Source organism: Branchiostoma belcheri, unplaced genomic scaffold (genome assembly GCF_001625305.1).
Source record: "Branchiostoma belcheri isolate BF01 breed outbred unplaced genomic scaffold, Haploidv18h27 scaffold188, whole genome shotgun sequence".
In the NCBI taxonomy this organism is placed as follows: domain Eukaryota; kingdom Metazoa; phylum Chordata; class Leptocardii; order Amphioxiformes; family Branchiostomatidae; genus Branchiostoma; species Branchiostoma belcheri.
Window position 1 is genome coordinate 367,057 of NW_017803357.1, and position 13,439 is coordinate 380,495.

At 40.7% G+C, this 13,439-nt stretch overlaps 1 protein-coding gene and 1 non-coding gene across 3 annotated transcripts in view; one reads left to right on the forward strand and one right to left on the reverse strand.

Annotated features, from left to right (window-relative positions):
* Nucleotides 1-383: 383 nt before the first annotated feature.
* LOC109467708 (CD151 antigen-like) overlaps nt 384-13,439 on the forward strand; it is a 17,347-nt gene continuing 4,291 nt past the window's right edge. Inside the window, exons 1-7 of one of the 2 annotated variants that reach the window (XM_019765755.1) lie at nt 384-569; nt 6,221-6,406; nt 7,128-7,205; nt 7,933-8,034; nt 8,618-8,731; nt 9,592-9,675; nt 10,582-10,886. In XM_019765755.1, the coding sequence (XP_019621314.1) occupies nt 471-569; nt 6,221-6,406; nt 7,128-7,205; nt 7,933-8,034; nt 8,618-8,731; nt 9,592-9,675; nt 10,582-10,827 (909 nt within the window). In that variant the 5' untranslated portion in view covers nt 384-470 and the 3' untranslated portion in view covers nt 10,828-10,886. Of the gene's footprint in view, nt 570-6,220; nt 6,407-7,127; nt 7,206-7,932; nt 8,035-8,617; nt 8,732-9,591; nt 9,676-10,581; nt 10,887-13,439 lie in introns of those variants that run through there. The other variant, XM_019765756.1, reaches the window with a different exon arrangement.
* Nucleotides 10,036-10,110, reverse strand: Trnav-cac. Its single transcript has one exon. It is a non-coding gene; the product is annotated as a tRNA-Val (tRNA).

Consider the following 13,439-nt stretch of genomic DNA (forward strand, 5'->3'; position numbering starts at 1 on the left):
CAATTAGTGACGGGTTTGTAGATTATCTATCTAAGATAATTTGGCTGATGTCAACGACACGACCTAGATAGTCTTGTTACCATGGTAACGCAATTAGCCCCCTTGCTGACGCATAACGGCTCCCGTCTGACTGGGACGTGCAACATGTGCTCATAAACAGGTGGGCTCAGTATTTTGTTTGTTTATTATTTGTTTGCATGTTTGTTTTCATTTGACACCATTTTGATTAAACGAAGACAATGTATGTCAACAGTAATAATATATAGAACGGATTCACATTAAGTTATATTGCCATAGTGCAACTTTTGTTGAAAAAAAAACGCCCCTTCAAAAATGGTATGGTCCTACGTCTCACCAAGGTCAACACATCGTCCCAGAAACTGCCTGTTCCACTTTCCGAGTGGAGGCGCCGACACGACCCGAGCTAGCGCCGACACGACCCGAGCGGAGCTTCCGTAGCACGCGACAACATGGAGAGGTTCTGGCCCTTCAAGCGTCACCGAGACACGCCGTGCTGCTCGTACACGGCCATACAGTTCACCCTGTTCTTCTCCAACTTCGTCTTCTGGGTGAGTGTTTCACGCCAGGCATTATATAATGTGTAACGTTAGTATCTCCCCAGGCATGAATCACATTGTGACGATGGGTCATGCGGGGCTATTATACTTTTTTATACCTGGTGTGAGAAAGAGATGTTACATTTCTTTGACTCTGAATTTTATTTTGTCCCATTTCGCGCCTTTAATTATAAAAATGCATGAATTAGAAAAATTTGCCCCACTAGACACTGGCTAGGACCATGTAGCCGGCTGTTCTATGTATGTGTATAGCTATATATAGAACAAAGGAACCATGCTCAATTACAGCAAACCAGTTTTTGCCCAGACATGTACATGTGATGTTACGTGCATGCATTCGCGGTCAACAAAACTTCAGGATGTAGCTTTATCAAGTTGTTAGCCCGTATATGTCTGATGTATCTTATCGAAACATTGGTCACTGTGAAATTCGGCCGAACATTATATGCAAGTTGTAAGTGTGGTAGGCTCAGTGTTGACAAGCTTAAGGGAAGATGAAGGGCACGTATCTAGATCAAGGAATTAGCAAGTATCTAGATTGTTGTCTGAACAACTAGCAGGGAGGGTGAGCTATCCGAATCCACACCGAACCTTTAAACTAGTCTGTTTCCGGCCTTTCATGCGGTTGAATAGTATATTCAATTCCATACATTCAGTGTTAATAATACTTAGTCTGTTTGCAAGTGCGCACATATGGTACGAGGTCACTGGAACTAGAAGGCAAACAAAGAAGCAATATTGGAAGGTAATATAATAGAATAACTAATTGAAATGAAAAACTAGATAACGACAGAAATGTCCGCTACATAATACACAGTTGTGATATTACTTCAGGTGCGTGTATGCAGAAAAGAAAAAGTCCTACTATACTGGGGGAATTTCTCTAATATTGTCCCTGAATGGTACGGATTGACACAATTTCATTTAACTGTAACACCAAGAAGAAGTGTTTTTCGTTACACTTTCATTCAGATATTTCAGGAAGTCTGGCAGCTTTCACATTGTCTGCTTGCACAAATATACTGTACTAAATTTATTTCACACCACGGACAGCTTTCAAAGAAGTAGCCTGGTATCCAGTCTGATTCGTGGTCGGGGCCACAAGAGCAGGCTGGCCCGCCCGCCTCACATAGGTTTCCCGGTGTGTATTTCACGAGAGATTGATTAGCCCCCACGTGTTAGGGGGGAAACCAAATCCCCAAGCATATTGTCTCTTATTAGCGTAACTCTCCTACCGGGACGGCCTGTTGCACTGGGCGGGGAAGCTATTAGAGCCCCCGAAGGCACAACCTGCCTGAACACCCCAATACCCCCAATCACGTAAGACTGGATACCAGGCTATCAAAGAAGTCGACGTTTAAAACATGTTGAGAGTGATTAGTATTCATGGCATTGGGCCGTGCATATTCCGTAGAGGTTTTCTGTTTTACAAAGACTGTTGTAGTGTTGATTATTAGATATTAGCGGAGTCTATGGTCTATCAAAGGTTTGTCAAATGTTTGGTTTGCACATTGTTGAGTACCGTCCAGCTGTCGACCTCTCGACCGGAACTCTGACATTGTAAACATGGGGTCATCAGCTACCGGCCACCACCACACTTCTCGTAAAGATATGTTTGTTTGTTTGTTTGTTTATTTAACCAGGAAATACATGTCGCCTATTGGCGGTTTTCAAAGATTCCTGGGGGGATAACCCCAACAAAACTACATGGCATTATAATTATAACAAAAGATTAAAGATGAACTAACAAATGTCAACTAAAAATAGATAAACTTATCATGAACAAGACGAAATCGTAAAAAACTCATCAACAATCAAATGAAATAAGGTAACATAGAAGTAATTATAATCGTCCAGAATCATAATGGTAGATAGTCAAAAGGTATATGAACTTAAAAGTAAATAACTAAAAGTGGAGTTTGCATATTAATGAAAAGAAATATAAATAATCAAATCAAAGAGGCATGGAAAGTCAAATAATACAGAAGTAACGGAACAAGTTGACCTTGGTATATCAGTGTCCAGTAGTTATATATTCTTGATTGTAGATCTTTTTGAACAGTGTAAGTGTCCCTGCCGATATCACACGTGTGGTCACGACTACTGATAATTTCCCCCATAGTCAAGTTAACAAGTATGCTTATAACATGTAACCTCCATTAACATTTTTACCAGGTTACAAATATCCACCACTTTGGCAAACAAGTGTGTTTGAGAGATCTTTAGTGCAGTACCCCGGGTATGCACATTTTAGATACCCAGGAGTGCGCTATACTGGGCGGTGTTGCGTTGGGAATCTCTTTGTATGCATTTTCTAGGGTGGCCAATACACATGACCTGGTGGAATTACTGTATGTTAGTGGACGTTGTCAGGTCTTTCTTTATAAATCACGATATATCTTGCCGTATCTAAATCGTATCACGACCCTTACTTAAGGAAGCCTCGTTCCTTCTCTTCTTGTCTTGACTGAATGTTTCTGATATGAAGTATACTCAGTTTAAAACAAACAAAAACTAGTATGTATGCGGGTGCGACATCTAAGATGATCAGTATACGTCCCGCCTGTTTTCCTAGTAGAGACGCAGAGAGAACTAATTTTGAAATAGCAAGTGAGTCAGATATAAGAGGGGTGTTGGTCCAAATTGTGGCTAATAACAGCGCCCAGGGCTGTGTTCATAATTTCTTTGTTCTGAAATACGCACAACGCCCGGCACACCCCTAGAATTCTAAATGTTTCTGACGGTTCACGAGTTATAGTAGAAAACGGTGACTTCAAAAGACAAGTGATAAGCACATCTGCAGTGGATGCAAACGGAATTCGTGTCAACCTTGGTACCTTCACTAGAAATAAAATTAATAAACTTTTTCATGTCCCAAATCATACATCAGAACTCAATCTGTACAAATGGCCTTCAGGATAAAATTAGCATTTCGTACTTAACGATCGCAGTCTAGGTACGAGTAAAGTAGTAATAAGAGTAAGAACCTATCATTTGAATGAAGACCCAGGCTTCCATGACCTGATTCAACAAAGACCGTTGTTGTCTCGTTTACTATATTGCATATCGAATTTGCCATACGTTGGCTGCGAAGATCAATACAGTATACTGGTATGTCTTTGTGGTATGTCTATCTATCTATCTATCTATCTATCTATCTATCTATCTATCTATCTATCTATCTATCTATCTATCTATCTATCTATCTATCTATCTATCTATCTATCTATCTATCTATCTATCTATCTATCTATCTATCTATCTATCTATCCATCCATCTCTGTAAAACGTAGGAAGAGCATTGACATTTCACTGATATCAATGACAGACAGCAGAGGCTGCCTATAGAATATCTGACTGTTAGAAACCTGATCCAGTTGTATGATTTATATCTGACATATGTAAATGGAACAGCCTCTGCACACACTATCACTAGCGTGAGGGGAAACAATTTTATATGCGCCTTGATTTAAGCTTATTGACAATAGCCGTCAATTTAGCTGCAATTCTGTTAGCCTAACATTTATCCAACAAGTGTATTTCAAACATAGTTCTGCTGGTAATGTCTGCTGATTTAGTACACGACATGCTGCAATTCCAGGTTGATCCTTGCAGACAAAAGTATGAGGTGCATGTACAGAGATCAGCCCAAAGCCCCCTGAGATATGAAAAACCTTCCACTAAGCTTTAAATCTATTTAGTGCAAGCAAACATGACCAGGTTTACCAAACATTGCTAGACGGATGTAAAACTCAACACCTAAAATATCACCCTAAAACATAAACCGATCACCAACAATAGAATTTGTGACAAATTGTCTCTCACGGGTTTAGAACAATATATATAATGGTTGTTTCACGGCTTCGCTCATATCTAAGTTTAGTCACTTCATAGTCTGGAGTATGTACGTTTTAACGTTGTTGGGCCACGTATTAGACAATAACATTAAATATGAAACAGTAGGGATACAGTTTCAAAGATGACAACAAATATCCTTGGCCTGTAAAACCTTTTCACTTATTCCTCATAATACAACATCAAGTACTTATCATATTACAAACGGAGATTAAAAGTAATTCTACAAATACTAGTTTCTTGTGCGTTTTCTATCTGTCCTGAGTATTACAATGAAAGAATATCTAGATTAAATCTACAACAGTAACTACGTATATAGTAGAAACAGTCACCCTTGACCTCGCATTGGACTCCCGTTGAGAAAACGCCCAAGGCCGATGAAGCCTTCCAGTCTATATATAAATATTTGTCTTAAATAGAGAGATCGACTTATTCATTCAAAGGTAAATTTAGAACAAACTTGAATATCTTTCCTCGTCAGATGTTACATTATTCAGTTCCAGGCTGTTTTTGCGCATCTAGATCTAGAATGTTCTCTGCTTCTCGTTGTAGCTGCCATCTTGAAACAGACCCTCAGGGGTTTACTTTGTGTAAGTGGGCCCAAAATAGATGAACAACATTCTTTCAAGGTTCCTGTTTAATGACGCGTGGAGTAATGTTGTGTCTGAGGCCGTCCATTTAGCGTGTAAACACGCCCAGACAGACGGCAGGTTTTGGCAGGATTGTCGAGCTTCAAAATAGTCCGAATACCACGCAATAAGGCATGTTAGTATTACCGATATACATTCAAGTTATTACCTTCGCCAAGAAGGTTATGTTTTCAGTTGCGTTTGTCCGTTTGTCTGTCTGTTTGTTTGTTTCTCTGTAAACAACATAGATCAAGAGGTTTAATATGCATTGCCATGAAACTTGGTAGGTTGGTAGGTCTTGATGAAACCTAGAAATGATTAGATTTTGGGTACCCTGGCAGCTTTTGTTGGTACTGCAGCAGAACGTCCGGGATTGATATCTCGCGATCTGGATATGCTAGGGTCACGAATTTTGGGTGGTAGATAGCTCTTGGACCAGGGAAAAAGTGCCATGGGTTTTGGCCCCCTAGCGGCTTGTTCTAAAACTGCAGAGGCGTTTGTTAAAGTCTTCCAATGAGGATAACTAAAAAACCGGTTGACCGATTGTCTTGATATTTGCTATGTAGGCAGCTGAAGTGATGCTTGACATAATGAAATGACAATTATGCAAATCAGTAAATTAGTAAATCAGTAACAAATTTGCATTATTAATGAGGAAATTCTATAAATCTGCTTCGTTCAATACTAGGACATCAGCGTAACACACCAGCTTTGCAGTCACGCGGCGCGGCGGCAGCTAGCTATATCACACCGAACGACTTGTTACACTCAATCTTTGCACATTTGATTGCAGGAGTTGTTCAGCTTTCTAGTGATGATGCCCCAACTGTGCTCGGGGCAACGAGTTCCAGTCTACGATAGTTCTGGGGAAATACCAGTTTTTGAATATACCTCAATTCTTGGTTGATAACTCTGATATTTGAAGGCATGACTGTTTCTTGTTCTTTTCTGGGCTGGTATCAGATACTTACTGGTTGGTACGTCCACCAGTTTATTAGTCATTTTGTACATCATGCACAGTTTGGACATTCTACGCCTGTCTTCCAGCGACCACCACTGTAGGTTTCTTTTCATTTCCGTTACACTAGCACCCCTTTGATAGTTGTTCGGGTATGGTTTCATTTCATTTTGACACCTGGGTTAAACCGTTTGTTGCAGACTGGCGGGATGGTGTCCTACGTGGTGGTGTGGGCGCTGAAGGTCCATGAGAAGATGAAGATGGTGACCAGCATCAACCTGGACTGGCTCTACCTGCCGCTCTACGTCACTAACATCGTCATCGGCGTCATCATGTACTTCGGCTGCTGCGCCGCGTTTCTGGAACAGCGGAAATCTCTTCTTGTGGTACGGTACCGATCTGTACACCAAACCGGGACAAGAACTGGAATTCATTGTATTGATAATCCATCGTGGTCATTCTGCCAGTCTGAGGAAGAAACCTACCTTCATGTGTTTTGGGAATGCCCTAATCTAATTAGCTTTTGGGATAAAATAAAAACTTGGTACTTAAAAAAACAGGTCAACATATTTATTTAAATAGTTTTATCATTATCTTCGGAAACCTGCTTCCTGGCACCCCTACAATCCAAAATTTATTTATTCCGTTAGTAAAAATCTTTATATACAATAATAGAAAGTCCAACAAAGTAAATTTTGAATCCTTTCTTCGATATGTAAATTTCTTTTAAAAAGTTGAATACTATATTGCTGCAAGAAAAGGAAAAGTGGGAAAAAACTGAGAAAATGGGGCACTTTTGGTGATTAGTACTGTTGTGGTAAACTTTTAGTATGGCTACTTTTGTCTTTTTCTTTGTTTGACTGTTGACCCTTATTTGTATATATTTCTTGAGATGACAAATTAGGTATTGATTTGTAACGGGATGGTTCCCATTTTATGTTATTTCTTTGTTATTAAGAAAAAAAGAACTGGAATTCAAAATAGTTATCTACAATTCTTAACAATGTCAGTTTGTAGATTGATGGTTGTTGGTATATGAAGTTGAAAGTACTGAGGTACTGTTTCATCATCGTTCATTGAAAGTATTATTCGATATCTTTTTTTCAGTACGCCATGTGTCTCGTAGTTCTGATACTTGCGGAGGTTTCATCAAGCACGTGGGCTTTGATCTACACAAAAACGGAGGTACGTCAAATATTATGATTCTACTGAAGTGCATGGTATGCTAAATGTTTCTCAGCGGATTTTAATTAAATAAAGGGGTGTAGGGCGAAGTGAAAACAATGTCTGGCATTAGGCTCACATCGGTTTTCAGACGATTGTGTTGTGACAAATGTATAAGATGGCAGATCTGTTTTAGCTCTAGATTTAAGGTAAATATTAAAATTTCACATTGAATATACATGATGAATATACTGTCATTAAAGTTCATCTGTGTTGGTAGTTGCATGTGTTAAGTTAAAACTTTTGGTCAAACGCAAGAAATTCTCTCACCTAGAGCTTTCGACCAGTCACTCTGGTCTTCCTCAGTAGACTGACCCAGTGACGCTTGTCACGTGGCTTCTTTGAAGTGTGACGTCAACACTGGGTCAAAGGTATCTGGTAGACAATGTCGGCCCAAGTCGCAGTTCAATGTAGGGTGATGGGCCCTGATGTATATGGCTTCCTTCACCCCTCTAAAGAAATAGTCTTGTTCAGTGTCTAAAATCCTTACAGTGTCAAGTGAAACAAAATGTCCGGATGACTCTATGTGGATGTGTTGAGACACCTCTGAACTGGCAGAGCTAGCCAGTCTACTGAGGAAGACCAGAGTGACTGGTCGAAAGCTCTTGGTGAGAGAATTTCTTGTGTTGGACCAAAAGTTTTAACTTTAAACATGATGAATATACGCCTCGGTTTCCTCTCCCAACAGTTCCAACATTTCGCCGACAAGTCCTTCAACACAACGATACAAACGCACGGAACGTTGGAGCAGTGGTCGGTCAAGAGTTACCTGGAGGAGTTTCAGACAGAGGTATGATATGTGTGTCTTTCTAGAAAGTTATAGATTACGTTTGAGATTACGGTCAAGCTAGATGCCTCTAGGATGGTATCAGACATTTATTTATTTATTTCTGTATTCGTTAACCAGGGTAGCACTAACTCAGTGACATAGCACTGCTTTACAGAGTGGCCCTGGGTACGACACAAATATACACGGAAATACAACAGTACATACACCAAAAACAATATCATAAACGTGATCCATTACTAATAATCGGGGTCACGCCATGTCGTAAGGGAGGGAAGTCAGAGGTCACGTAACTGAACATACAGTGTTCTGAACGTCTGTATCGACGGTGCAGTTCTAACACCGGGTGGGAGTTTATTCCAGCCCACTGCACCTCGATAAGCAAACGTTCTCTTGTCGCATTCCAATCTAGCTTTAGCATCAAAAGATGGAAGCCGTTTTCTAATAACAATATCTGATCCATTACAAAGATATAACTATGCAGTTGTTTTGGGTCCGGGCTGGAGTTGACACGTAAGAATACAAACTTGTTAAAGAACAGAAGTGATTAAGTCCGTACTTAACCTCCCATGTTCCCTGTGCGCAGTACCAGTGCTGTGGTTTACTGGGCCAGACAGACTGGAGGGAGCCGTACAAACATCTCAGCTGTAAGTGTGGCGACGACGTCAGACAGACAGACGTCAGACAGACGTGCAGTCAGGTAAGGATAGTCAGAACTACCCTGGATGCCAACTAGTATTGGGCCGTTAGCCCTTTTCCTTCGGCAGCCAAGAGCCCTTCCCCCGCCTATCTAAATTACCGCTACGGGGGAGTTGAGCCCTAAAGGGGTTTGTCCGGCCCTCAGCCAAACTCCCCCCGGGCTAGACTCCCCCGTAGCGGTAATTTACACCAGCGGGCGAAGGGCTCTTGCGGCCCGGAAAACGAGTTCTGGCTTCCAGGGTAAGTCAGAACAGGACTAGGATCCAAAGAACACGGTCAATAAAAGAGTTCCACGACTTTATACCCTCGCCAGACTGACGAATTGTAATTTTTTTCATTGATTACGTAAATAAGTTACTGATTTGCATACATTATATCAGTTGCTCATATTCTAAACCCAATGACGGTCTCATCTCATCTAGAAAGAAAGCTATTCCATCATTCGCTCATAAATTATGCAAATGAGTTCCTGATTTGAATAAATTATGTATAATGATGTTAACCTTCATGTAACCTCCAACTGCGGTATGAAATTTTCATGATAATCCACCCAACGCTTCTTGAGTTGTCGTGCTAAACCACACACACACACACACACAAACGCTATGGAAAATATATTAACCTTCCTGGCGAAGGTAAAATTAGTTTTCGCTTTGTCGATGGTGCTGAAGCGCCATCTTTCCTGTGTTGGGTAAGGAAGGCTACGGTTTAGTAGCAAACCCAACATAGAAAGGCAGCAAAATGGAAATTTCCGCTTTTAAACAGATATGTATGTTGACTAGATGCAAATATATATTATTATTAAGTTCAAAGCTTTGCAGACACAACATGTTTAAATGACAGCTCCTTGGTTCTTCCCAGCCCTGTGGACCTTACATCAAGGAGTATCTCACAAACACCTTCGTCCTACTCGGCATCGCAGGACTGGTGTTTGGTCACCTGCAGGTGCGTGGAGAGAAGACACTTTATTTTTTAATTTTTTTTATTTTTTAATTTTATTTTTTATGACGATTTACCACATTTGTGGAAGGATTGACATAACAGGTGACCATCACCTTTTCAAAGATGTCAACCCCAAGCCCAGACTGTAAGGTTTGAACCACTCACGCCGGGAAGGTCCCCTACTCTTTTCGATAAGTGTGGTGGGTTCTTTAACGTGCGTGGGGTGTGGCTCTCCCAACACGGGGCCTCCATTTAACGTCCTATCCGAGGGACGTCCCTAGCCGAAGCTAGGTACTCATTTCCACCTGAGTGAAGTGAGGAAAGTCGTGTAAAGTGCCTAGGCCTTTCCCAAGGGCACAAGATCGGTGACAAGGCGGGGTTCGAACCCGCGACCTCTGGGGTGTGAGCCGAACGCGCTACCGACTGCGCCACACGACCCCACTGAACTACTTTTACCTGTAGTTCACAAACGGCTATCGAAACAATGTAAACTATCCGTTTGTTGTTGTATATCTGAATCGTGTAGAGCTAATCCTATTTTGACAAGGTATTCTTGGTTTTTGTTTCAACCTATCACAAATCAAGAGTTGACTTGACTCAAGGACTTGAGTTTTCAAAATCTAAGAATACTATTACCACTTCACTTCCACGTCTTAAATCGGTCTTTGTTCACAGCGTAACTTATATGTAAAAGACTGCTATGTTATTACAAAAAATATTAGAATTAGCCCCACTCGATTGTAACAATATATCAAAAATTTAAACTAACCCTTATTGTTTTAGTTCTTCTATACCTCTTATTTGTACTATGTTCAATAGTTGTTGCCATACTTTGTACCATGTACAATTGTCGTGCGATAAAGTTCTTCTTTAAAACGATGCCAACATTTCTATGTTCCATTTTTTTAGTTATTTGGCATCTTCTTGGCGTGTTGGCTGTACCGGCACCCGACCACGCGGGTGAGAACCAAACGCAGACGGCAGTCTCGTGCCGGCTCCTCCGGTAACACCAGCTCCGGACTCTACAACAACAGCACTGTCGGCGGCTTCGACGACGAGTCTACCGTGCTGCCTGTCTCCAACGGCAAGGAAAGGCCGACGAAAAAGAATCAGCACCTTGGGAACCTGCCGAACAGACTACAGCACATCGTCTAAAGGACAACATGCAAGAGAGAAATACACACATTGCAGTGTAGCATGAAAGTTCATCTGTGTTGGTACAAACCATTTTGACATAAAGACTAAGCTTTAACTTCCAACACATAGATTACAGAATTGGGACTTTCCAAATTTTCGGTTGACTCCATCAACCTTGTCTTAAGGGGGCACACCCCAGTTTATTTGGCGTCTCTATTCTAAGCTGCACACCCTCAAATCTAGCGACCGCCTCTGCCGTGGAGTAGTTCGGAAGGAGAATAACTGTATATGGGACGAAAAGATATCTCTTCAGCTACAAGACCAGCTGAGTTTGGTTTCTTCAACCTTTTTAATTTTTGTAAAATCAACGGAAAAAACATTATTTTCACTCCAAAATTAATGCACAAAATTGCGAACTTTCGCTTAGGATAATCCCATAGAAAAAAAATTTCCGGCAGAAATGACTGATGCTGGCAGAAAGACCCAAACCTTGACTATACCCGAGTAAATTATAAAGAAAATTCTAGCACTGTAATTTTTTAAATCGTCCACAGCGCGAGGGGTTGCACATCCGCTACTAGGAAGGCGCAGAGCGAAATCTAGGTCAAACGGGCGGATTACACTTGGCGCGCAAGGATACCCGGAAGTAAGGTTCGGAGCCAAAAGAAATTTTTACCCCAAAATCACCATTTCTTACACTCTTCAGCCATGTTAATGTTTAATGATATTTCGTGGCAGTTTATGAGAAATGTCACCTCAAACTTGGACCCTCAAAACCCTTTCGTCACTTTTTTACCACGGACTATCGTGGAAGAACTGGTGTGTGCACCGTTAAGAGCTCACAGACCTACCCTGAACAAAGACGGGGGGCGACACAAGTTATCACGTATGACGTACAGTCACGTGTCTCTGACGTCACGTTCCAAGAGTAGACTGGTCCATTCCGTGAACAAGGTTGATGGAGTCAACCGAAAATTTGGGGTAAGTCCCAATTCTGTAATCTGTAAGCTTAGTCTTTATTTCACATTGTAGTGTAGTTGAGAATCGAGAGAAAATTTATTCCGTATAATATTGTACATTTATTATTTTTGTATGATTATGACATTTCTAGGGCTATTTAGCAAATACACAAATTGGTATTTTTGTTATTCCTGCCTCGATAGTCTAACTGATCCTTCTGTACATTGAAAGTTGTTTTAAGCTAATCCCCTGCAAGCATACTTTATTTTACAACGGATGAATTGCCTTCACTGGACGAAGACAGAGGAGTAGCGGATGAACTGAGAAAGCGAGGTTAATGTATCTAACATTCATTCATACTGCAACACCGCGCCTATCAAGTATCAATGTCATGTAGTTAGTTGGAATATCTAGATATGAGGAAAGAAAGGGTCACAAAGATAAAGATGTTTACTCCGTGGAGACGGTATTGAAATCAGTTGTGATGCTTCCTGTGTTTTTGTTTTGTTGATGTAAATCTTCAAAATATATTCTATATAAAATACAATTATTGTATAAACATTAAGCTGTATGAAGAGTAAACAGCTGACGACAGAATGTGCGGTACAAAAGTGCTGTGTACGTAAACAACCCAGTCTGGTCTGTGGATCCTTCAACACGACCTTTGTGCTTTACAGGGACCGCCCAAAAACAGAATCTAGTACCTCAAACAAAATACCCCAGGCCTAAATAGATTGATAGCTATCCATCGGATGTTAACACTTGACATTATCTGAGCTAAATCGTCATATATCTAGTCTGTATATAAACTGTGCCCGAATCTTTCCTCTTATGGACCAATTGAATGCTTGGAATAAACAAGAATTCGGAGATCTCATACCTATATGAAATATATGACTTTTTACCTTCGCCAAGATGCAACTTGGTAGGTGGGTAGGACTCTATGAGACCTAGAAATGATTAGATTTTGGGCCCCCTGGCGGCTTTCCTAGGTACTGCAGCAGAACTTCCGGTTTTGATATCTCGTGATCTGGACATGCTAGGGTCACGAATATAGCTCTTGAGATAGGGAAGAAGTGACATGAGTTTGGGTCCCCTAGTGGCTTGTTCTTGAACTGCAGGAGCATTTGTTGAAAAATGTTCGAAGGAGGATAACTCAAGAACCGGTTGACGGATTGTCATGATTTTTGGTATGTAGGTAGTTGAAGTGATGTTTGACATAATCACATGACAATTATGCAAATCAGGAGATAATTTGCATACATAATGAGGAAATTCTATAAATCTTCTTTGTTCGATAATAGAACTATGAACCACTTGTGACATTTACTTGAGAACGAGAGAAAACATCTGAAGATTTACCTCTATATTGCTGGCTTGCACGTGTTTTACGTTTGCGCGCGTCTTCGCCTTTAGAGAAAAAGGCAACTAGCGCTAGTGAAGTTGGTCCTTACAGTTACATTTGTTTGGTTTTATTTGAAGAAAGATCATTCGTGATGAATTATTGGAAACAAGAGGGAAAGTCAATTGTGATAACATATCGTCAACGTGTGGTACTTGCACTTTCACACATCAGAAGACAACCTGACCACAGAGGAGACAAATTACCAACATTGCAATATTCATGCATCTGCAGCAACCTCCGAACTGGATATATATATATATATATG